Source organism: Sporothrix schenckii, assembly GCF_000961545.1.
Source record: "Sporothrix schenckii 1099-18 chromosome Unknown Cont48, whole genome shotgun sequence".
In the NCBI taxonomy this organism is placed as follows: domain Eukaryota; kingdom Fungi; phylum Ascomycota; class Sordariomycetes; order Ophiostomatales; family Ophiostomataceae; genus Sporothrix; species Sporothrix schenckii.
In genome coordinates, this window is record NW_015971149.1 from 236,922 (window position 1) to 259,581 (window position 22,660).

At 50.4% G+C, this 22,660-nt stretch overlaps 8 protein-coding genes across 8 annotated transcripts; 6 read left to right on the plus strand and 2 right to left on the minus strand.

The window, feature by feature from the left end:
* Window positions 1-4,382: 4,382 nt before the first annotated feature.
* Window positions 4,383-4,728, plus strand: SPSK_10379 (uncharacterized protein; the record flags this gene model as incomplete). Its single annotated transcript, XM_016736820.1, has 2 exons — window positions 4,383-4,479; window positions 4,613-4,728. 2 exons carry the CDS (start codon window positions 4,383-4,385, stop codon window positions 4,726-4,728), a joined length of 213 nt encoding a protein of 70 aa, XP_016583907.1.
* A 903-nt stretch (window positions 4,729-5,631) lies between these two features.
* On the minus strand, window positions 5,632-6,384 carry SPSK_01253 (uncharacterized protein; the record flags this gene model as incomplete). Its single annotated transcript, XM_016728184.1, has 1 exon — window positions 5,632-6,384. The coding sequence occupies one exon, from the start codon at window positions 6,382-6,384 to the stop codon at window positions 5,632-5,634; it is 753 nt and encodes a 250-aa protein (XP_016583908.1).
* Window positions 6,385-7,899: 1,515 nt separating this feature from the next.
* SPSK_01111 (uncharacterized protein) lies at window positions 7,900-9,597 on the plus strand (the record flags this gene model as incomplete). Its single annotated transcript, XM_016728042.1, has 1 exon — window positions 7,900-9,597. One exon carries the CDS (start codon window positions 7,900-7,902, stop codon window positions 9,595-9,597), a length of 1,698 nt encoding a protein of 565 aa, XP_016583909.1.
* Window positions 9,598-12,106: 2,509 nt separating this feature from the next.
* Window positions 12,107-13,459, minus strand: SPSK_01153 (uncharacterized protein; the record flags this gene model as incomplete). Its single annotated transcript, XM_016728084.1, has 1 exon — window positions 12,107-13,459. The coding sequence occupies one exon, from the start codon at window positions 13,457-13,459 to the stop codon at window positions 12,107-12,109; it is 1,353 nt and encodes a 450-aa protein (XP_016583910.1).
* A 3,099-nt stretch (window positions 13,460-16,558) lies between these two features.
* SPSK_01334 (uncharacterized protein) lies at window positions 16,559-16,804 on the plus strand (the record flags this gene model as incomplete). Its single annotated transcript, XM_016728261.1, has 1 exon — window positions 16,559-16,804. One exon carries the CDS (start codon window positions 16,559-16,561, stop codon window positions 16,802-16,804), a length of 246 nt encoding a protein of 81 aa, XP_016583911.1.
* Window positions 16,805-18,635: 1,831 nt separating this feature from the next.
* Window positions 18,636-18,920, plus strand: SPSK_10380 (uncharacterized protein; the record flags this gene model as incomplete). The annotated part of the gene is made up of 1 exon (XM_016736821.1): window positions 18,636-18,920. The coding sequence occupies one exon, from the start codon at window positions 18,636-18,638 to the stop codon at window positions 18,918-18,920; it is 285 nt and encodes a 94-aa protein (XP_016583912.1).
* Window positions 18,921-19,280: 360 nt separating this feature from the next.
* SPSK_10378 (uncharacterized protein) lies at window positions 19,281-19,690 on the plus strand (the record flags this gene model as incomplete). The annotated part of the gene is made up of 3 exons (XM_016736819.1): window positions 19,281-19,382; window positions 19,420-19,503; window positions 19,595-19,690. The coding sequence occupies 3 exons, from the start codon at window positions 19,281-19,283 to the stop codon at window positions 19,688-19,690; spliced, it is 282 nt and encodes a 93-aa protein (XP_016583913.1).
* A 1,306-nt stretch (window positions 19,691-20,996) lies between these two features.
* On the plus strand, window positions 20,997-21,791 carry SPSK_01249 (uncharacterized protein; the record flags this gene model as incomplete). The annotated part of the gene is made up of 1 exon (XM_016728180.1): window positions 20,997-21,791. The coding sequence occupies one exon, from the start codon at window positions 20,997-20,999 to the stop codon at window positions 21,789-21,791; it is 795 nt and encodes a 264-aa protein (XP_016583914.1).
* Window positions 21,792-22,660: the final 869 nt, after the last annotated feature.

Sequence of the window (22,660 nt, forward strand, 5' to 3'; positions counted from 1 at the left end):
TGGCCAGACTGTGATATGGGGCCCATTGTCAGCACGTTTCTTCGCATCCACCGGTTTCATGCTCTCATCCACGGTCTGTCCATGAGAAAAGCTTTTGATCCAGAGAGAGGGAGTGTGGGTGTGGGAATGAAGGAATCAAGAGAGTCGGTGTCATGTGACGTCGTCGTGCTCACGGATTATTTAGACAGCGTTTCCGTCGGAAGAAATCCGCGCTTTGGAATCAATCAGTCCTCCACTGGTGTCAGAAAGCACGACACACCATTTCATCTAGCTGATAGAGATTCTCAAATACGACGTAGACATGAAAGCATTGTGTCTTTGCTTGGAGACGCCGATTACAACTTTTGTGGTAAAAATTACACTTTTTTATATTATTTTATTTTTAGTTTCCATTTAGTCTTCGAGGTGGAGCAGGACATCTCCGTGCCAAGAATAACAGGTGGCCGAGCTTCCTTTTACAGCACTAGGCACTTACAAGAAAGTGGACAAGGTCGTTCTAACGCTCCCGTGTCGAAGGAAAGAAACATTGCTCCGAAAGCAGAACTAACAAAAAGCTCGATTCCCGAAGATTTTCCCACTGTATACGACGTACTGTCAGGCTGTTATCGGCCGCCAACCTCTGACATCGGACCATTTTCTGATCAAGCTCAGAGCCTCCGTCCCTAGCTCCAGCGGTCTGTCTACAGGACGACGTGTGTCAAGACGGTGCTCGATATCGGTTTGGGCCCCATCTTTCGTTCCTAGTGCCTTGAGCGACTTTTGCAAAGTACCTTGTCACGCTTTTCATTCTCCGGCGGCTCTGAACACTTTCCCGCCATGGAGGATAGCTGCCATCCTGCTTACTTGATTCGTTTTGTGCATACGAAACGGAATACGCTGCTACTCCAGGCCGTTTAGGGCAGATTATATTCCAATCTCTTTGGAGGCCGACATTTTCAACTGCATTTATGTCTCCATTTTCTTAATTCCTTGGCTGACTTACACCCCGTCCATCGTCCAAGCTCAAAAAGGCAGGTCTATTGCGACACACAGCGCAACGCAAATATTTATGAATAATGGATTGATTTCAAGAGATAGTTTGGCAGAGACAAGGAAAGGAAGGACGACACACATTGTACGCTGTTCAATGGATTGAGAAGGACGCGTACGACTGTCGACGTATGTGTACACGAAAGCCCAGTCGAACATGCCTTGCACTGGGGCAACAAACATGTGAATGCCTTGAATGTAGCCCTGGACATGTCTTCTATGAAACTTGTTGGTATAGCACCACCTTGAAACACACTTTAGCTTGGCGCAAGAACAGGCTTGAACATGATTCTATCCAGTGTGGCCAGGAACCCTCGATCGGTATGGATGTGGCTTCCTGGCACCCCAAAATAATCAGCTGTTGCGATGCCGTCCTGACACAAGAATTGTATGTCTTCCAATGTGCCTTTATTTACCTGAGATCTTTTTAGCGAAAGTAGTCTCCTTTCATATATAAAAATGTGGCAAACAAACCACACACCACGAACGCCACACCGACTACGCCTGGTGAGTATTACGTGTCTGTGCCCATGTGCCTCTTTAAACGCCTGTACACCTCCTTCCCTATTCTTCTCCTCCGTTTGCGGGCCCCTCTTTTTTTTAACGACGGCCGTCTGTTCTTATGCCGATCTTGACCGCGTGGCGTCAATCATCTGGTGCTTTCCCCGGACGACGGCCCCGGAATGTCCACCGCGGAGGTGTGGACGACAAGGCAAAACACGAGACATTTTGCCTCGTTTGTCACAAAAACGAGCAAAAATAGGAGCAGTTTTGACACGACCGACCCACGTGCCAAACGCGCTTCGGCCTTGTGGTTCTTACGTTGTTTGACCACTTTGCCCCCTTCCGCTTCTGCGGGGGAGGAGTCTTTGGTAGAAGAAGTCTGGGGAAGTGTTGTTGATCTGTACGTAATAGACGGGCCACGATGCAGGCTTACTGTGATACCTTGTCGGGGAAGGGGCAATGCGAGTCTGGGGAAGCTTCATGATAATGAGGGGGAGGCAAACGGCCAAGATCTCAGGACATGAGCTTCCCCTTGGAGTGTGGTGATGTGTCGGTAGCAACACCGCACACTGTGTTGCTACCAATAGTCCACGATGTCAGAGGTCTCCATCAGGTCCGCTGCCAGGTCTGTTCTGTTCCCGCTCGGTTTCGATCGGTCTATGCAGGAAGACGGAGAATGTCTATCAGGATTTCATTACCTTGTCCTCCTATTTGAATTCCATACTTCGTATACGATATGATGTGTCAGACGATGAGCTTTATCGATAGACATGGCGAGCTATACTCAATGATAACAGACGCCTTTCTTCACACTTGGAAGGTAATGAGATGATAACATTAGGAAAAGAATTAGAACAAAGGTGTGTGTGTAAGTAAGAGAAGCCGAAGAGTGAACACGTCTCAGTCCCTATGCCATATTCCGAGGATATCCTATCCCACACGATCTTCGTAGAAATGCATCGGTAAACACCAAGAGAATATGTTAATATCCAACACGACCAACCAGGGGACGCGGCAGGCAGATGGTTATCTTGGTAGATGCCTCCGAACGACCGGACTCGCCCCTCGTGTTCATCGTGTCTGTACCCAGCGAAAAGAGGGAAAACGTGCGCCACAAGACTGGAATTCATTGGCCGGCATCTATTGCCGCCGACGGATGCGCGTACGAAGCGGTCCTTTTCACGGCGTGCGATAACAGAGGGTTGCGATGAGGGCAACACGAAAAAAGCCAACGTCGGACAAGATGAAAGTCATCAGCGCCAGATGAGTTGTGCCGCCGGCTGTTGTTGCCAGCGGATGAGCTCTGGGAGGATTAGGTCAGCCGAAAGAGCCTTTCTTGACCTTTCACGGAATTTGATTTGCGGAGGAGGGTGTTCCAACAGAAAGCTCTGCCTTCACGTCGAACTACAAGTTGCTACCTCATTTTAGGGCTGGGTGCAGACCTCTTTTTCTCTCGCCTACTTCGTATGGGATTGGATTTTCGCTGTCCAGGCCCTTGTGGTTTGGTGGACACCTCGCTTGACATGCAGTAGCGTTGCAGCTCGAATGCTGACTGCTACGGTGAGATTGTCCTTGTCCTCGCCTGCGTATGTCCCGTAGCTCGAAGTAGTCATGAAAACGGGGCCAACGCGGATTACTGTGCAGTTTATTTTACGGGACGGGATCAGCCCAGAAAGGCCAAGGAGCAAGGTTGTGTCCGCGAGTGAGACGACGACTACAACATACAGAATACAGAATTGAAAAAATAAATAAATACGGCGCCCCACACTGAGCCGCTATCGTGTTTGTAGAAGGTGCTTACGGCCCAAATCAACACGAAATAGAGTAGAGCAATAGAGCGTCGCGCCGTCGGGAAACGAAGCACGGGCAACGCAAGTGATCGTCTGAAGGTCACCTTGCAATGCACGGTACGGGTTGACAGCTGTCTTGCGGTTGTTCGGGCCACAATTTGACAGTCAAAGCTATCATTCAGAGGAAAAGAAAGTTGTTGCCTGCCGATTTGTTTGTCTTTGGTATTTGAAAGGTGTCATTGTTTTTTGAGAATTGTGTTCCGGGATGTCGTTACAAGGGAGAAGCAAACTTGGTTCTGATATCTAATAGTCACGCATATTTGCCAATAAAACGACGAAAGAGGCAGGAGATGCTCCCAAACGGACCAAAGCTAAGATAACAGGGCTTAAGAAATTAAGATGACGGCGCCATGCACCTGAGCGTACAGAGCAAAGACATTCGCAACAAATGGCCAAAGAAACGAAATCAAGACACTCGAGAGCCAAGCAAAGAAAGAAAGCTTCCTCCATCGTGGCAGTGGATCGTGCTACGTCTCTGTTGGTCTATCCACAGCGGGCCCACGCACTTGCCCCTTGTTCATCTGCCTGGGGAGTGTGGGATGGCACCCAATGATTGCCGTCTAATAGCGCTGACAGCCTGCCACCGGGAGCATTTCCCTTGGAGGAAGGTGCATAGGTTCCCAAAACCCGGGGCGGAATTAAGGTTGGCATGTTAGACGGAGGGCATTTTGAATTATCAACTGAGTACGGAGTTGACATACTTGGAGTGACGCGCGTGCTTTCGTAATATCTGGAGATATGTAGAACAAGTCAAACAAAATCGATAGGGAGGCTTGTAAGGTACGGGGTGCAACAACGAGTGTGTCAAGTGAGCACGTCTGATCAAGATCTAGCTGTTTTGCTCTGTGAATGCTGCTCGCGGCTGGACCGCACAAAAGTTGAATAAAACGGGAAGACTTTGGCAACGGGCAACTTGGCAACATAACCTCTCCGCACCCAGTATCAAGATGGCTGCCACCCGTGGCCAGGCCAATGATAAAGACGCACAATCGTGGAAACATGACGCACTGTTACAAACCCGAGGCGAACGTTGCCGTCCAGCCTGGCCATGCAGCCGGCTACGCAACGTTCAGAAAGAAACAAGGCATGACTTCCAGTAAGTAATCCTCAAGAAAAGTGCAGTATACATGGGCAAAATACAGCAATGATTTGGGAAGGATAACATGAGCGACGTGAGAAGCTGTAAGCAAATGGAAGATATACGACGATGCTAATTCTCTGCTGAACAGGTGAATATCACACTTCCCCGTGGACCTGCTACCGGTATCGATGCCGTGGACAGTTTACACTCAAGAACGTAAAACATGTCGCCCTCGGCAAGGTCAGCCGTCTCGCCGGCCAATGAATTGAGCAAATCGACGGGCTTCATCACAATCTCCAATTCGCGGTAGACGCAGCTTAAAAAAGCCTTCTCACTCGTCAAGGAGCACAGATGCTGTCCAAAAGAACCCCAGCGCGGTGTAGTGCGCCGGTCGTATCAATTCTTAAGTTATGGATATCATCATCGCTGTCGGTATTCGTCAAACTGACCACAATGCCCACAGCCAAACCTCGTTCCGGTTGTCAGTGCAATCGGAGACAGCTGTGACGAAATAAGAAAGTCTCACGCTTTAACAATACACCGGCACGCAACGCTCGCCAATAATTTCACTGGCATCGAGACTGAAGTGATACATCTTTTGTCTCGTTCCACCAAAGCTGATGCTCAGACAGCCGCATACGGACGTCGAAGTCGGAATTCGAGAGATTGATTGAGCTCAGCCTGGTGTGGCCTTAACAGTCTAGATACAACTACCTACTGGGAACGCTGCCATCGGCAGACAAATGCAGTCTCAGTCGCCGATGGTCACATATAATGAAAGCATGAGTTGAAATTGTTCCAAAGGAAACCGGAAGATACACTTGGGGAAATGACCGGTACAAAACACAGCAGCAAAGGTCTCGACGGAACGCGGCAAGGAAGACGAATGTCAATCGGACCGCCCATAGTCAGTTAGGCACAGTAAGGTAGCCAAAAGAGAGCGTGGGAAAAAGAGCCAACGGCAGACGTATCGCTGACATAAATTCTCAAAGGTAGTGGCAGACGTGGTCATAACCGGCGTTTGTTTTATACGTCGAGGAGTCGAATCAACGACGGACAGGAGCCTCCATGCACCAGAAGAAGACAGAACGAAAAGCTCGCGATCTTGGTCAACCGCTTTCGACACGTCAACCATTATCCTCTCCCTACTCGCCCAATGCTGCGTTGCTAATGCAAGCAAGTGATCGTGGGCCGCGGCTGTTCAACTTCGCCCTCTGCAGCGCTGTCGTAGTCACCGATAATCCGACAAAATTGTCCCCGTGGTCTGGGCACATAATTGGCCATAGCTTCTTCGAAACTGTCCGGCGAGTTGTACGTAGAGACAATGCTCGCAGAAGGGATGCGGTATAAGATGAGAAACTCGTTTTTGGCAAACTGATACCCGTTTCCCGAACTCTGCTCGACGTCCAACTCAGCCTGAAGCCGAGTGCTCTCAAAGAGAGCAGGTCGGGCTGAGGGCGGTATCTTGGACAGATCAATCTCATATATGACGCCGGGCCAGTCGGCCTCTTTGGGTTCCTGGTACACATTTCGCTCTGCCCAGCTGGCGTTTTGTAAGTCTTTCCGGTTGGAGAGCATTCCAGCACGCACCCAGGTATCACGTCGCTTCTTGGCCCATCTCAGGGCATGCAGATGATCGCTTAAAACAGAGAGAAATGGTCCACCCGTCTCGGGGAATTGTCGACAATTCCAATTCCAGTGGCACACCACGGCCTGGGTGAATTCTCGCATGTCGGAAAACCCACCCTTGCCGGCGATGCCTCCGCCATCACCGGCCACAATGTCGCTTGTTGCTGATGGGCCTTGGTTTCCCATGGACTCTGGGCACTGCACGCGCCAGAGCCGAGGGGGGTTGCTTCGGTAAGCATGCTCGGAATAGTCGAATGGGAAAGTCTTGTCTGCAGTCTCCAACGTCGCCATCGCGTCAGCTAAAGCTGGGCTACGGTAAAGACAGTCTTATTTCGTCGGTTAATGGGTTAATGGGCGTTAAAGTCAAAGGGGAGAGTGAGTCCAAAATGTAGAACTAGGATGCTGGTATTGACGTTGTCGTTGCCCAGCTGACATGATATCCGGATGTAGCAGATGCATATTAAATACCGCAGGCTTTTCTAGCACTTACTGACAATACCCTACTTTCTGTCTTGCATGCTGTCAAGGAGATTCCAATTCTGCACTTTCAATTGGTGCGTCGTGGTTGCCTTAAGGCTGCATTTGTACTGACAGGATGCAAGGTGTGAAAATCTAAATACATCGTAGTCATGCTAGAGGGGGGTTAGATAAAAAACAGCACTGTTGCTTGTGTGCCTACGCCCTCGTCGACCACCATCGACGTTCCATACGCTCCTCCGCCGCCAGTGGACGTTGCGACGATCCGTTGATACGTTGATAACCAGCTTGTGGGACATAAATTCAAGGCACGATAACAAAATACGTGTGTGTTGGCTGTTTATTTTATTTCCAATGTGGATTTTTCAAAACTTCTGTTCAATAATGCGTGCACTATTGCTCTCGTCTACTGCCCTGGCCTTTTGGCATATGACAGCTCCTCGAGGCGTGTTGTGAAAACTCAATGACAGCACAGACTTTTTGATGTAAATGTTGATGGTTTTGTTTTATTTTTGCTAGTTTGGAAATGTCGGGTGCTCCCGCAAATGTTGGGTGCGCCTCCCTAGTTGGAAATTTGTCTCGCTTTGCGCCTTCTTGTTTGTCTTTCTCACAGCGGTGTTCAATCCGAGGCAAAAGCGAACGGTAAAAGCGATTGCCAGTCAATGGACCTTGCGGACTGCATGGCAGAGAAGTCGGAATTCTCTCAGTATGGTGCGTATGGTGTCGTCCTGTGTTCGATCCAAGGATTGTCCCTCAATTTCATGTCATTTTTTTCTGGTTTGATTTGTGTTATTCAGTAATTCGTGCTTTTCGTACTCCGTATTACTCTGCATCGGCAGTCATGCCATAGGGCGCGGGCCTTATCTGGCTTTTGACATCCAGGGCGCTACTTGCAGATAAGCAAGCACATATTGAAGGCTCCGACGCCGGATGTGAAGAACGGAGGGGGCTTTTTGGTGCATAACATGAGGACGAAAGGTTGACATAACGAAGAACGGACAGGGTCCAGAAACATATGACGCGGCTGGACGAACAATTAGAAATCCGACCCTGGACTTTCGCCATCGGCGTCTGCAATTCTTAGTCGCCGTTCCCCAGAAAGTTAGCGAGCGAACACGAGAGGCGAAAAGGAAACGAAAGAAGACGAGCAAACAGTCGACAAAGAAAAAGGAGGGAAAAGACGAGAAAAGACGAGAGACAAAAAAAAAGAAAAGAAAAGAAAGACAAAAAACATTCGACAGCATCGTGCAATCGACAGCATCCGTGTCTAAGACAGTCTCCATCTCACATCTGCCCTCTCGGCCGACGTCGCAACTACCCAGTGATTTCATGGCCGACTCCCTCATTGCCGACGAAACGCGGCCGCTGCTCGCAGACACGGTCTACAAAACACATTCTGCCACCACCACTGCCGTCGACGACCATACTGATCTCGAAGCAGATGGCCATGGATTGCGCCGCGATGACCTCGTCGCGTTCGCCGACGACCCGGACAACCCGCGCAATTGGCCAGCCGCCTTTCGCTGGACAATTGTGTTCCTGCTTGCGTTTATGGCCTTCACCGTGACGTTCACCTGCATTTCCGTCGTCCCCTTTGCCAGCCACATTGTCGACGAACTCGAAGGTCACGGTAAAGATGGATCCGCAAGCGACGGCGGCGGCAGCGGCGTCGGGTCCGCCAGCGTACTCCTCGTCACCATCTGGGAGCTCGGAGAGGCCGCTGGCCCGCTAGCCATTGCGCCGCTGTCCGAGACCGTTTCGTGGGGCCGCGCCAAGGTCCTGACTGCGACGTCGGCACTCTTTGCGCTGGCCACCGCCTTTGCGGCTGTGGCACCCAGCACCGCGCTGTTTATCGGGGCCCGCGGCCTTACAGGCCTCGCCGTTGCCACCAATGTGCTCAACCCCGCCATCGTGGGCGACATGTTCCCACCAGACGAACGCGGCTCCGCCATGTCGCTCGTCCAGCTGACCCCGCTCATCGGCGGCGCCATCGGCCCGGCCATTGGCGGTGCAGTGGCCGACACCTGGGGATGGCGGTCCGTGCTGTGGTTGAGCACGGGACTGGCCGTCGCCTGCAACCTTCTTGTGTGGGCCGCCTTCCGTGAAACGTACCCGCCCGCCGTCCTTCGCATCCGCCACGACCGTCTGCGGAAGGAGCGACAGACACCCGGGGCACTGAAAGGCAGTAAATTGGCAGGCGCGGCCAGCGTGCCTTCCTCGCCATCCTCCTCCTCATTGTCGTCCTCGCCCGCTCCTTCTCCTTCTCCAACAGTCTCGGTGCCGACCTCGACGTCGCCTTCCTCCTCCGGCCTGCGCCACATCCGTGACGCCGTCCTACGCCCCGCCATTTTGCTCGCCGACTCCTTTGTCCTTGCCTCCCTCGCTACCTACGGCGCCGTTCTCTTCTCCTACTTTTACGTCATGTCCGTCTCGCTGCCCGACATCCTCGAATCCCGTTACGGCTTTTCGTCCGCCGCCACTGGCTCGTCCTTCCTCGTCTTCAGTACCGGCGCGTTTTGTAGTGTCGTCATCTGCAACCGTTACCTCGACCCTATCTATCGCCGCCTCACCAGCACCCGCGGCCGCCTCTCCCCCGAGGATGGTGTCACCCGCATCGGCCGTCCTGAGTTCAAGCTGCCGCTGGCTACCTGCTGTGGCATCTTGCTGCCCCTCGCCCTCGCCGCCTACGGCTGGTCCGCTGAGCTCGTGCTGCCCCTGCCCTATCTTCTGTTCTCTGTCGGCTTTATGGGCGCATCCATGATGCTCACCTTTCTCCCGTTGGCCGCCTACGTCGTCGATGCCTTTGGTCTGTACGCCGCCTCCGCCATGACGGGTATCATTGTCTCTCGCTGTCTGTGCAGCACCTTTTTGCCTCTGGCTGTTGCACCGCTCATTGCTACTTTTGGCTACGGCTGGGGCTTCATGGTCCTGGCCGGCATCTGTCTCATCGTGACGCCCGTGCCTGTTTTCGTATATATTTACGGCGAGAAATGGCGCCAGCTTTCCAAGTACACACGGGATGCGTAGGACATGAGAGTCTAAGCGGTGGGGGACGATGAAAGAATAAATTTGGGTTCAATGTTTGATTTTTGTTGCTTCTAAAAAGACATTAGAAACGCTATGAAGAACGTGTCATCCTGTGATACGTACGATATAAAGAAACAATGACTGCATGTTTCGGTTTGCTTTAACAGTGGTGTCTTTGCTTTATTGTTTACATAGGTACTCACAGCATAGAAATCACTTGTGTTCACATAAATCGATTTTACTCATTAATTTGTCGATGTAGTATTGCTTCAGACAAAACATCAAACGCGCCAACCGCGCATATTATTCTGGCCCCTTTTAGTCATTTCGTAGCCTGTCCCAAGCGAAAGAAACCTTGGTCAAGTCCTAATGGCAGCACATACATCGTACCGCTTCCGCAAACATCAGATGATCGGCTGCCCGGCATCTCTATTTGATGTTCGCTGTCTGCCTTCCGATCGAGCAAGAGAATTGCATCACTTGTAGTCGGTTATCCACGGATATCGGAATCCCTTCAACAAAACAAAGAAAGGACAGCGCAGGGTCGTACAGTATTCCTGCCCAACGCCCACCAGCCTGAGCACGGAAGTCAACCGTTGAGATCCTTTCATAGCGGTTGGCTACTAGAAGTGTGGACTTGAAAATGTATAGACGCAAAGTAATCAGAAATGACACTCGTCTTCACTGCGCCTTAACAATGTATTCTTGATTCCGCTTCCGTCACATGCACATCCATCTTCCGACAGTAGACATTTATGACGTGAGTGGGGATTGGGTGGTGTGCAGCACGGGTGTGGGTGTGCATCGCGTTGTTTCGGTTTTTATTTTATTTTACTCTATTTTCTTTTTCTTTTTTATAGTTTTTGTTTCATGACATTATCCCCGTCAGTCCCATCCCACATCTTGCCGTTTTTCTACTTTGTTTTGCATTGCTCACACTTCCGTTACACAAAACCCCACGCTTTCTTACCACATTGATCCATCCCATGAGGTGCGTGGCAGTTACCAAGCAGAATTCATAACACAGACGCGCAGATAAACTGCATGTATCTGAAGCAAACAGCCGAAAAGCAAATGCCGCTGCCCCAACAGCTGACAACCTACATGACCATCGGATACTGGACGAGACTGTAGGCCAACAGAAGGAGACCGAAAAAGACGTGGTTTGATAAAAAAAAAGGCAGTCGACACGGAGTTCGATAAATACATAAAATGCAGTAAAACAGCTCTCGGCCGCTCTTGCTGCTCGATTTGTAAAACCTTCGGAGGGAGTTCATAATCGTGAGCGGTATTTTGTCAACTCGTCTCGATTTGCTCTCGAAAATTGTTCATGACTAAGAAAGAAAAACGCCGCAGCCAAACGAACAAGCAGATGCATATGTAACAAGGGTACGGAACAATAATAAAATGATAAATATGTGGGGGACATATCTCGTCACACCGTCTTTTTGCCATGTCATTTGGCTCTCCAGCTCTACCTACTCCTTGTAGAAGCATCACTCTAATCTAACGTGGCTGTCCACTAGTGCTACCCTCCATCCTGTTGGGGGAACACAGCATACAAAGTATGCCAGATAACGCACCTCGAGAGCGACAGAATCGAGCATTGAATCGAAAGTGAATTGTGTTCCCCGAATTCCCAGAAGTGGCGCATATGCCCAGGAAAATAACGCAATGTGGGCACAGCTACAGTAAAGAATAAGACGAAATGTGAGAGGTGCTGAGAACGGAAGAGTTGTCAAGCGGATATGCGTCAAAATCACATGTTGACGTTCTGATACTCGAATACTCCGGTTTATCATTTCATTTGTTTTAAATTTAGCTACCGCTTTCTTACAAACAGGCTGTCTATGTCAATACTCACATCTTTCTGGAAGGATAGCCCCTTCGCCTGAACTCCCATTCATCCATGTCGAGTTTGTTACTTCCGCGTGAACCATGTCTCCAATTTGTTCTGGTTTGGTTTATATATTCGCGTACACCTTCGGTATGATATAAGCGACCATTTTCATGATGTACTAAACGTGTTTTGTATGATAATGCAAAATAATACTTTGGCAAATTGTAAGGAGTATATTTGATAAAAAAAACCTTGCCACATGTGAGTAAATGGACGTTGGAAACAAATATGGTCAGAAATAAAAACTAGAAAATACTGAGTAAATAATGAAGAGGTCCAACGCGCAAAATGTAAAAGACAAAACCGGCAAAGCAAGGCCTAAGTAATAATGCACTTGGCGTTTCAAAGAAAACTCGTCAGAACCCCCCGCCCCCTTCTCCAAAAATGCAGCAAGTACAAAAACAAAATAGAAAGAAAAGACAATACTGGAAGAACAATGTAACGAAGAAAAGGGTGAAAAATAAATAAAAAATGACATGCAAAAAAGTGAGAGTGTGCCCCGCGAGAGACTTGTTACCTATAACCCATACCCGTTCAATGCCCTCGTAACCATCGCCCGTCTAGGTAATTTCCCAAGGCCGTGAAAAATCCTGTTATGTAGTCAACCAGTCAGGAGGAGCCATACTCCCGCCGTATTTTTTCTTGAAAGGGCTTGTACGCCGCTGCTTCGACGCCAATGACCTCCATAAACTCGGCAAAGAGGAGGTCGCGAGTCACCCGACCGCGTTCCGCCCGCACATGAGCCTGAAGACGGCCGGAGTCAGTGTTCTTGAGGAGCTCGTCGTAGGCTGGCTGTTGAGCCACTAGGTACTGGACGACCTCGCAGAATCTCGCTTGTCTGCCCTTCGTGCCCAGCTCAACCAACTTGCCACAGATTTGGTACCAGCCTTGAACGAGCTCCTCATTCAGTGTGCCCTCCAAGATGCGGAACTCGATTGTGCGTGGGTTGGTCCTGGAGCGCTCGTCTTCGCCGCCGAATGCACTAAAGTTGAATCCAAGACGCCGGTACTCCCGCTGAGAGCCAGACAGCAGGAGTCCCAGTTCTTGGGAGGTGGCCGATTGCCAAATGGCACGCAAGGCCTCGTTGCGGAACGCTGTCTTCCCAGTTTCATTCATATACTTGTGCCATTCGTCGTCGTCTGCGTTGCAAACACTTGAGCGCACACGCGCGAGCAAATCCTCACCAATAGTCACATTGTCTGTCGCAGGCGATCTATTGTCCAGAGCCAGTGCAAGGCGACTGTAACGGCGTTGGTCAAAGCCCCAAGTGTAGGCATGCGAGTAGTTTGGTGAATGAGGGTTTCGAACACTGCGCAGGATCGGCTCCGCCAGCCAAAAGATGGTTGCCAATTTCTTAAGAGTCGGGAGTGTAAATGCCGTTCCGTCGCAACGTCCTACATGGACATGGACGTCACATGTATAGTTAACGCACGTGGGCAAGGTTTTGACCTGAGAGAGGACTTTGCTGATGAGAAAAGGCGCGTAGAGATCTCTCCAAGCTAGCTTCGGTGAGTTGAGCTCCACCGGAATGGCAATGCCATTCGTGCGGCGGCTGTCTGGCCGTGGATCTTCCTTCATGTGCTCGACAGAGTTGGCCTTTTTGACAATCCAATGGGACGGCCAGTAGTCTCGCTCCTTGAGACCACTTTCAGATATGTCGCTCTTGCTGATGGCACGAGGCTGGCCCGAGGGTGCGCGGGGACAAGGGGCCGACTTGTCTGGCCCTGCACGTCGTTCGATTACACGAGCCAAGGCGGTGTATGCCTGCTTCTGGTAGGCCTCCTGACTCGTGGTAGTAGACGTATCCGATGAGTGACCTATTGGTATACCGGCAGCTTCGGATCGGGGCAGGCCCAGCAGTAGAAACTTGAGTTCCATGCCAAGGCAGACGTCTTCAACAGTGTCAGGCCCGGCCGGGGGGTCGGTGCCGTCACAGGAGCCGAGTACAACAGCGCTAGGCATATTTACAGCTTGTAGTAGCTGGTGAGTGACGTGTTTAAAAGATACGTTGTAAGAGAACGTATCCGGTGAACCGACCAGGACTGTCTTTTCTTGATGTCGTCTTCTGTACTCTAATGAGTGAGTGTGGTAGAGTTGGATGAACAGAGTTGTCTTGTCGAGGAGTCTCGTCCTACTATTAAGGAAAGAGAAACAAGATGTGACGAGTGGGCGAGTTGGTGGTTGCGTTGGGCTCTGATGGAATTCCATTTGTATCCGGTCTCACAGCGACGAAAAGTCACTGCCTCTTTGATTTTATACAAGAAGTATGTACAACAGAGAAGAGGCTAAGGATCTGAGAAGGGTGTGCGCCGAAACAGGCAAACTTGCAAAAGCGGAATAAAAGAATTGGGCACGGGAAGTGATGACCATGGAAACAATCCAAAGAAAGGCAAAGTCCAAACCGGCAGTAACCGATGTCTCGTGAACGAGTGTGAGACGGACCCGTGTGTGCTTGGAGACTTTCTGGGCAAGACTGATCCGTTGTTTTGAAGACGGCAATGTCGATACAGGACGTGACCTGAGTCCGGCAGTTTAGATCGACATAGTCTGCCCAGAAAACATCACGATGTTGTCTGCCGGCGAGATAGCCCAACATCAAATTCGGGTTGAAACTCGGTTGAAACGGAGGTTGGATGGATGCTGGTATATGGACGAAGACAACAAGAAGGCGGATAAGGAATTAACAAGTATATGGACATGTTGGAGGTGGAAAATGTACCTTGACAATAGCAAGATAAGAGTCAAAAGAGGTAGAAGAATCACGGCCCGAATAAGCAGACGCGGTCAAAAAAGGATAAAACCTGAATAAAAATTAAACGTTGCCGGAAAGGACAGGGAAGGATATCAACGGGACAGAGAATAAATCGAACGGGACAGTTAAGAAGCAAGGAGCTTCAGACGGACGAGTGGAGAAAGAAACGGCAGAGAAGAACCACCAGCACCATCGGAGTAAGATGACTGGTTTTTAAGAGCTGGGATATGTAGAAAAAACAGTTCCATCTCGCATTCTCGAAGGGGATGGAGGGGCGGGAACGAGACGGCCTGTCTGACCCATTTGGGACAGGACGGGACAAGAGTATGGTGCACTCGTCACCTTTGCCTTTTTCGGTCTGAGAGGACTTCTTCGTCTTATGAGCAGCAGCGCTCGATCTGGAAGCCACCGAGTGCTCCGACAGTGGTTGACTTGACAGCAGTTGACAGTTGAAGAACCAGAGAAAACGTCCGGTTGGATGGGGTGGGCCATCCAAACCATGCCGGGCTGCCAGCAGAAGCTGGCCCGCTGGAAAATCAGACGAGCATCTTGACGGATGGGATGCGAGCAGGATACAGGACCAGTAACGAGTGGAATATAAGAAATGTACAAGACAAAACAATGTAGGCTCAAAAACGCAAAGGGGCAAAATAGTGAAGGGAAATATCAACAGTAAAAGAGGGGAAGCCGGAAAGCGAAAATGGAGTACGAAAGTCAAGCGATTACCAAAAAAGATAAAGAACACAAAATCAGCTAAAGCAATTCGCAAGGAACCACGTCTATGCCGTGTTCGCGGCAGGGCCTTGACGCTGAGCATTCCGTATCGCCAGAACCTCATTACGGCTGATGTGCGGACCCCAAGTTGGGAAAGAGATTCCCGAGTATGTCGTGCTCTGTAGAGCTTAAGCAGGCCAGCTCCCATGTTTGGCCATGTTCTGGCTCTTCTGACTTGCATTAGTGACGGTACCCGTACCCACGACGATGCTGCCTTCTCGCCATCGCTAGGCACATTTCACAAATCAGGACAATCATGCCCAGAACTGGAAGGAACTAGTGTCAAGTGGCCTGGCTACTGCGGCCTCAAACACGAGACGAGTCTGCTGGCAAGCCAGAGCAGGCATTACTGCTTTGAGAGTGGGGTCTCCTGATCGATAGTTGTTCAGACCCTGTCTGTGTGTGCCAGCCACTCCACCATCGTCTGTTCTCGGGCACCGCACTGCCCGCTATGTCGGAGGGTGAAAACTCGGCTACCAGACAACTTCGTCGATTGTGTCAGGTTCTGGCGCTTGTTCGGCCCTAGCATATCGAAACAGGAGAAAGCCACGGTGACGGATCGAGCCAGAGAAATTAGCAGCACGGGGGGTGGTGCGGACACCAGAGGAGCTTGTCGGACCCGCGCCCAGACGGCCGGTAGCTTTGGTGGATAAGGATTGCTGCGTACAAGTGTGGCGCCAGTTGTGCAAAAGCGGTGCCTCTGTTCTTATCGGAGAAGACGTGCAAACCTGTTAAGGTTTGGATATTGTAAAAGAAGGAGAATTGAAGGGACAATGTCATTGAGAAGAAATAGCAGCGTCTGTACGTCGTACGGAGTACGGCCAGGCGAAAAGGAAAGACCTAACGACTAGATATGCCCGATTGGGAAGAGGCGCCGCGTTTTTGGGCCTACACAGTAACTACGTCGTACACATACGAATACCACGAGCCCGCGTTACTACCCTTCCCCTGCGCTCCTTCCGATGTGTGATGCGAGGGCCATGTGCGCCTTCCCTAACAAGGGTTTGTTAGGCTCCAGCCCTCTTATGATGACAGGCATTGGCAATATTGATGCGGAAGGAGCAATGCAATGCTTATTCTTTGTACGGCAAGCGCGGTTGGGGGGATGCGACTTCCTACGGCGTACACATGGTCTTCCGCGTCTACTACTTCGCACCATAAATTAAATAGTCACGAGCAATGCCCATGATCTGTAGAGGAAGGAAGGAGGGTCGCCGCCCAGGGATATCTCAGCACTGATCCTCACCACCCCCTTCTTTTCATTCCATGCCTCATTCACTCACCAACTCCACCTCCCTCCCCCTCCCCAACCCAGCTTTGCTCACAAAAACTCGGCATGACCACTCGGCTTTTGTGTACTCTGTTGTGCAACTGTTGGCTCGAGCAATGCTATCCGATGGCTTACTCTCCTCTTCAGTTTCCTCTTCAGTCGTGCCTCACCCCCCATCCCGTTTACGTCGAAGCATGTCAGGGGCCTGCTTTGAGCGTCCCATGCAGAGGCACACTGTAATTCAATAGTAGCTGGGCCTACCAAAATGTACATCGAGCCACTCGATTCCAATTGTCACGCCGGCCACGACTTCGGCGGCAGTGTGGGCCGGTCGCGAGGTCTGAAAGACCAGGTTCTCAAACATGGACCTAACCTTCTTTTTGCCTTCTACCGCCCTTCTCTCACTCTACATGGTTGCGCATTCAACGCGGCTGCTAGTTCGTGTCTTTCAAAGCTCGAGCCGGGCGCCGGGGATTCTTGGGTCACACGGACAGAATATCGAACTGCATAATGTCTAGCGCTTTGTTGACATGGCAGTCTGGGCCCATCAACCAACAACACAAGGCTCGGCCCCCACACTCTCGCCCCCACGACTTGAGAGGAAATGGGCGTCACAGTTTCAGGGCATTGTGCAACTACAAGGCAACACTACGAATGGCTGTTTTGTGTGCCATTCTCTGTGCAGATCACGCACGGAACGGCACAGGTACTTTCGCAGGATGAAAATACGACCTTGCGAATTCGGAACTTTGGTTCTGGGACTCGCCGCATCTGCGGGAGCCGTGGTATCTGACGAGTACTTGCGACCCTGGGCAGGCATCGGTGATTGGTCTTGGCCAATTAGAAACGTAGGTACCGATCATGAGGTCGAGACGAGACAACGACGGACATGACTTTCTGTATCAGGGCTCAAATGTTTTCTAACGACTGTATACACAATCCGTACAAACGCCATCCCGCGCTCGGTATTACTCCTTCGCAGCCTAAAAATATGGCTCTCTGCGAACAGACACGCTGCAAACTACAGTTGCTTGGCTACGAAGGTTTTATCGCTCACGAAGGTGGTTGTATCAAATGAGCAGCTCGTACGAGATTTCATTTCACTTGCGAAAGTTTTACCATTTCTAGCAACCATTGGCGAAGGCATTGACCAGATAGATGGATGCCCAGACCTCTTTCAAGAACCTTCTCACAAAGGGTCCAGAGCAGAATAGGCCCCGAAGCTACGATCGCCTTCTATTTGATCTTAAAGCATGTCATACTCAAGACGGAACACGGGTTTTCGGGTTACAATTCTGTGCCGTGTATGGAGGATAAAGTCACTCTTTGACCAACAACCAGGGTTCGCCAGTTTTGGTATAAATGCTGCAGCCACTGTGATTGACTGGGATCTGCGGCATCCGAACATTTGCTTTCTCATGCAGAAAAGGGCCGCATTCGACGGACAGCCCACCGTTGTTGAAATGGATGGGATCATCAGATACGGAGTACAGAGAACCCTGATCATCTTCTGCCCCCTTTTTCCTTCCACATCCATCTATGGTGACGACTCTGCTGTCATCGTACCGAAGCTGTAGTGCTTTCTCCCGCTCCCTGCCGTTTCGTTACACATCGGCAATTCGGCTGTCCATCAAAATCCGGCCATAGATGCCGGGCGATTGCTTAGACATGTTGTTCAATCCAGTGCAATGCGGCATTATGGCAAATGCCAGCTTGCTGCTGTTCTGTATTATGTACTTCAAGGTAGCTGAGAGAAGTTGTTGTGATGCGCGGACCCGAATCATAAAAACACGCAATGAAAGAGCCACAACGTACGGCTTTAGCTGTATGTCGATTTACCCGGACCTTTGAGGTAATATTGATTGTGCATGAAACACAAAACAACACAAAACAACACGAAACAACACGAAAAGACAACAACAGGTCAGAGAGACTTCACGAATTGCTAATCTCGTTGATTAACTACGGAAGTATATTGTTCCCGTTCAAGTTGACTTTGCGCCTTTGCTTTTATCATCAGAGGTAAGGAATAAGGCCAAAGACGGTGACGACCCTATTTTGTGTCAATTTGGGAAATAAGTTAAATTCCTCCCGGCTCAAATATTACTACCCAGTTTACAATATCCCGCCAGCGTGGGAAAATTATGTCTCGAGATTAAGGCCGCGGGAGCAGAGTACAAGAGCGGAAACATGGGAGACAAAAACCAGCAAATATCCATTTCATCAAGGCAGCAGATGAGACCAGCTGCACGGTAACCATATTGACCAGATCAAGCAATTGAGGTCTCAAAATCAAGCCGTGAGGGGTGCGTATTGCCTGAACGACTCACTACTCGCAAACAATGACTAGAAACTGGAAGAAGGCATTGTTGAAAGCATTGTGCTACTGGTATGGTCTGGTGGCCGCTTCTCCTTCTTTTGTTACCGCGGCGTCAGCGGCCAAATTGACACCGTTCGTACCGTTGTTTCTCGGAGCTGTCACGAGGGGCGATTGTCCCCTGTCTGTCTCCTTCTTCGATGGAAGGCCGGGCGAAGATCGCGAGGCCATGGTCAAGCCTCAAAATCAAAAGCTGTTACGATGCCGGATCCAACGGCCTGGTACGAGTCGAGTCCTAGAAGAAGGGTAGTCTGGTCAACACGGATGGCGATCATGTTCAATGGGATACTAGCAACCCCTATGAAATGACCACGGACGTGGGCGTTTGTCTACAGCGGTACCAAATGGCATGCCATGTTCACGCGCTGGTACATCTCATTTCTATGGCGTCTAGGAATATCCGTGAAACTATTCCATCACCAACAATCACTATGGTCCCATTTGACGGCGAGCACTGTCCTCTACTCCCGACTTTTCAGCGTCTCGTCCGAAAACCACTGGATCTTCCAGGATACCGACCCTGTGCAGTTTTTTGGGCCCGGCTCTGAATGTCTCGATTCCGGCGGCATACGAATAATATCAAACCAAATTGATCAGATTTGTGTCCGAGATGGGTGTACGTGGTTTCAAGATTGACCGTGGTGAGGAAAGCGAGATACCGTATGCCGAGCAGAACCGGCAACATAACCTCTTCCTGGCTCTGTGTGACGAGGTTTTCAATACTTATTTTTGATTATTTAATTCTCTAGGTGCAGGACCAAGAAACCCTCATCAGGCTCTGCCATGGGGTTACTGCTGCTGGCCACATGGAAAGAGGATGGGCGGTGTACTACGTACGAAATATGAAAATAGTGATGAGAACCGAGTACGCGTTGCTCTGCATGGTTTGTTGCTGCATCTATCCTTGATGTCTCGCTTATGTAGCTCTCCATCGTCTCTGCGCCCAAGGAACCTGCATTATCGCTGTCAATCCTGCACGACAAGCCCATTGACGAAAACATGTACAACTTCGCTTTTTGAGCTTCATGAGTGACACAGTGGCGTACGCCCTGCAGCTTTTATTGCGCACTGCCATGTGAATGCTGTATTCGACTTTGAAGAAACGAGGTTGTACAGATTCGTAGGCGAGGCTCGACGAAAGGGGCTGTTAACAGCAGCTGCTCCCGTGTTCAAAGAAAAACAAACAAGAAAAGTAAAAGTAAAAGGACAAGGAGAAAGAAAAGTGAAGGATATATGCGGGCTTGACCTTTCCGAGTGGCTTTCCTATGACCGAGCGAATACGAAGAAGAAAATGCCACCTCGTGGTGTCAGGCGAGGGAGGGAAGGATGAGACGAATGGCTTTCGAGGTAGCTTCGTCTGCGATGATTTGCATCTTGAAGCTGAATTCGAGTCCTATGTGAAATTAATTGTGTGGGTTGCAATCATAGATAGGCTTTTTTGCAAAACAAAGGGTTGTAATGTTGATGCGGGTGGTTCCGTCCGAAAGTAAGCTTTGAGACTACTAGAGTTCTCAACGAAACGGACGCATACAGAAGCGTCAAAATGCTGTTTGAACAATGAGCATCCACCACGAGAACTGATGTCCAATTTATCAACCTTGCTGCAGACACAATGAACCATTTCTGCCATGTTAGACGGCCAGAATGTGTGTTCGGCGGTTTTGCGTCTTGGTTCTTACTAAATCCAAGCAGATACGTGAAACAACCGACCACTCCTTTTTTTCTTAGAAAATCGTAGGCGAGCAAGAAATAAGCCATGTTTACTTGTGCACTGGACAGTAGGGGCGCGAGGGCCAAGGCCAAATATGGCAAGAGCAGCCGCAAGTTAGGAGGAGTTGAGGCCATAGAAGGCTACACAGCATCTTGATTCCCTCGAAGCGAACACCGGACCCAAGCGACTTGGCTGTACCACCAAACGGCAAAATTCCCGTCAAGTCTACAGCTGACCTGTGCAAGTCGTTGTGTTTACTCCGGACACTATCCATAATCACGGTCACCATGAAGTCTAAGGCCTTTTAAAGGAAACTATGCGTCTTCTCACCTCGGTAGCTCTCTCTTTTCATAAGTTTTTTTCCCATACCATCTTCGCAATTCGTTAAATTCATGGAGTATCTCGGCATTTTATAACATCTCGTTCTCTGTCCCTCTTCTGAATTCACCACCGCATACGACCGGTGACGTCACAGTTCGAGACATTGCTTACATTACATCACCAACCTCGCCATTCTACAAATATAAGTGACCTACCCGTTTTCGGGCAATATCAACTCAGAATCTACGCGAGTTATCAGCATCCATCTCTTCAACCGCGCTGCGTCTGCCCATCATGCTCACCGACGTCAGTCTCCTTTTGGCCATTGCTGCCTCATATCCGGTCTCGGCATCGCCGATTGTTTTCACGCCCACATCCACCACGAGGGCTTTCAACGCAGCAGACGCACCAGTGTCAACATCCACGTCTACTGGCGTTCGTCTGGTTGCCGACGTCACCGATCCCTTCAATGCACTTGCACAGGATGTCCAGAACATGGCCCTGCAAGCCTACCACGCCGGGTCCAACTACCGCGTCCCAATGCTTCACAAGCCAGACGCCCAGAACCCCGGCCGAGTCTTTTACTATGACCGTCCGGCCCAGAGTTCGTCCTCGATTCTCTTGACCGACTCTTTCTCTGCCGAGACGCCAGCCAACAGCACCGCAAACCCGCCTGTCTCCTTTGGTCTCACCGTGCAATCACCCTCCGACTTTATCGTGCCCGAGTACCCCCACGAGCACGGTGTCTCGTTCTTCGCCGGCAGCGGCGACGCTACACCCGTGGCACTTGCAGACACGGGTACGCCATACGGTGCTCTGTATCTCCTCAACATGCAGGGCAGCGGCACGTTCATGGCCTGCAATCGCACCATTCCCTACTACAGCCTGGAGACTGGCCTTACGCTGGAGTACCTGTACGACAGCGATACCTCGTCACTGGGTGAGGCGCCGGTTGTGCCTGACAACTGTGTGCCGATTCGGTTGGTGCTTGTCTGCGCGGATCTGCCGGCCGTGCCCCCAGGCAGCGAGTCCAGCCACGCGAGCGCGCAGCAAGTGTCCTGCTACACGGACATGTCCGGCGGGGCGTAGCCAGTGTTTGTGCCTTCCTTTGCATTATTTCCTTTATGTTGCTGTCACTGCCATTTTCATTCAACGATATGTAACGACAATTGGGAGCGGGCGTTTCTTTGGAGGTTGGAGTACGTGAAGGTTTGGCTTTGGTTTGTTTTGAACGAGTAATTGTGAAAGTCCTGCCTATCCTTCTGTCGTAGACCCCTACAGCTGCACATCATTAGCATTCATTATTGTCGTCAAATCTCACAAATCAAAACTTTTCTTAATGATGTTTGCCAACGTAAGTACTGCGTGGGTCAAACAAGTTACGGACATCTTCGTCTTCCTTATGTCGCTTCCCTGCCACTAGAGCAGCACCAACCATATAGCAATGTCCGGTCGAATCGCGGCCAGCGAGGACATCAACAGTGATATGTGTGTTGTATGCTCTAGACAATATGCAGCGTCTGCATGCTTCTGCGGGTGTTATCAGCTGGGGCAGCCAAACGAAGACTCGAGCTCACTCAAGTCATCGGCGCCAGCGGAGCTTCAGTTGAAACAATCCGCTGTGGTTTCCATTTGACCCGTTATTCCAATCCCCCGTTTTCGTAAGCAAGACACGCTGGTGGTCCAGTTTTGAATTTATTTTCTGCCTAAAACTAAATGCAATTAATACCCCCTTGTTTACTTTTGGCAGTGCTGAGGCAGTTGCTCACAAATGCAAAACAGTGGAAGGTGGAGGCCCACTTGCCCCCAAATCCAGCATCCAGCCAATGACAACCATTTGCCCGCACTTCCCCAGCCTTCTTTCCCCTTCTGGCGGGCTTTCCCTCGACCGCCCTTCTCCGCTCCTGCCACTTCTCACTGTAGCACTGCCCGCCGCTGTTGTCATTCTGCCGCCATTT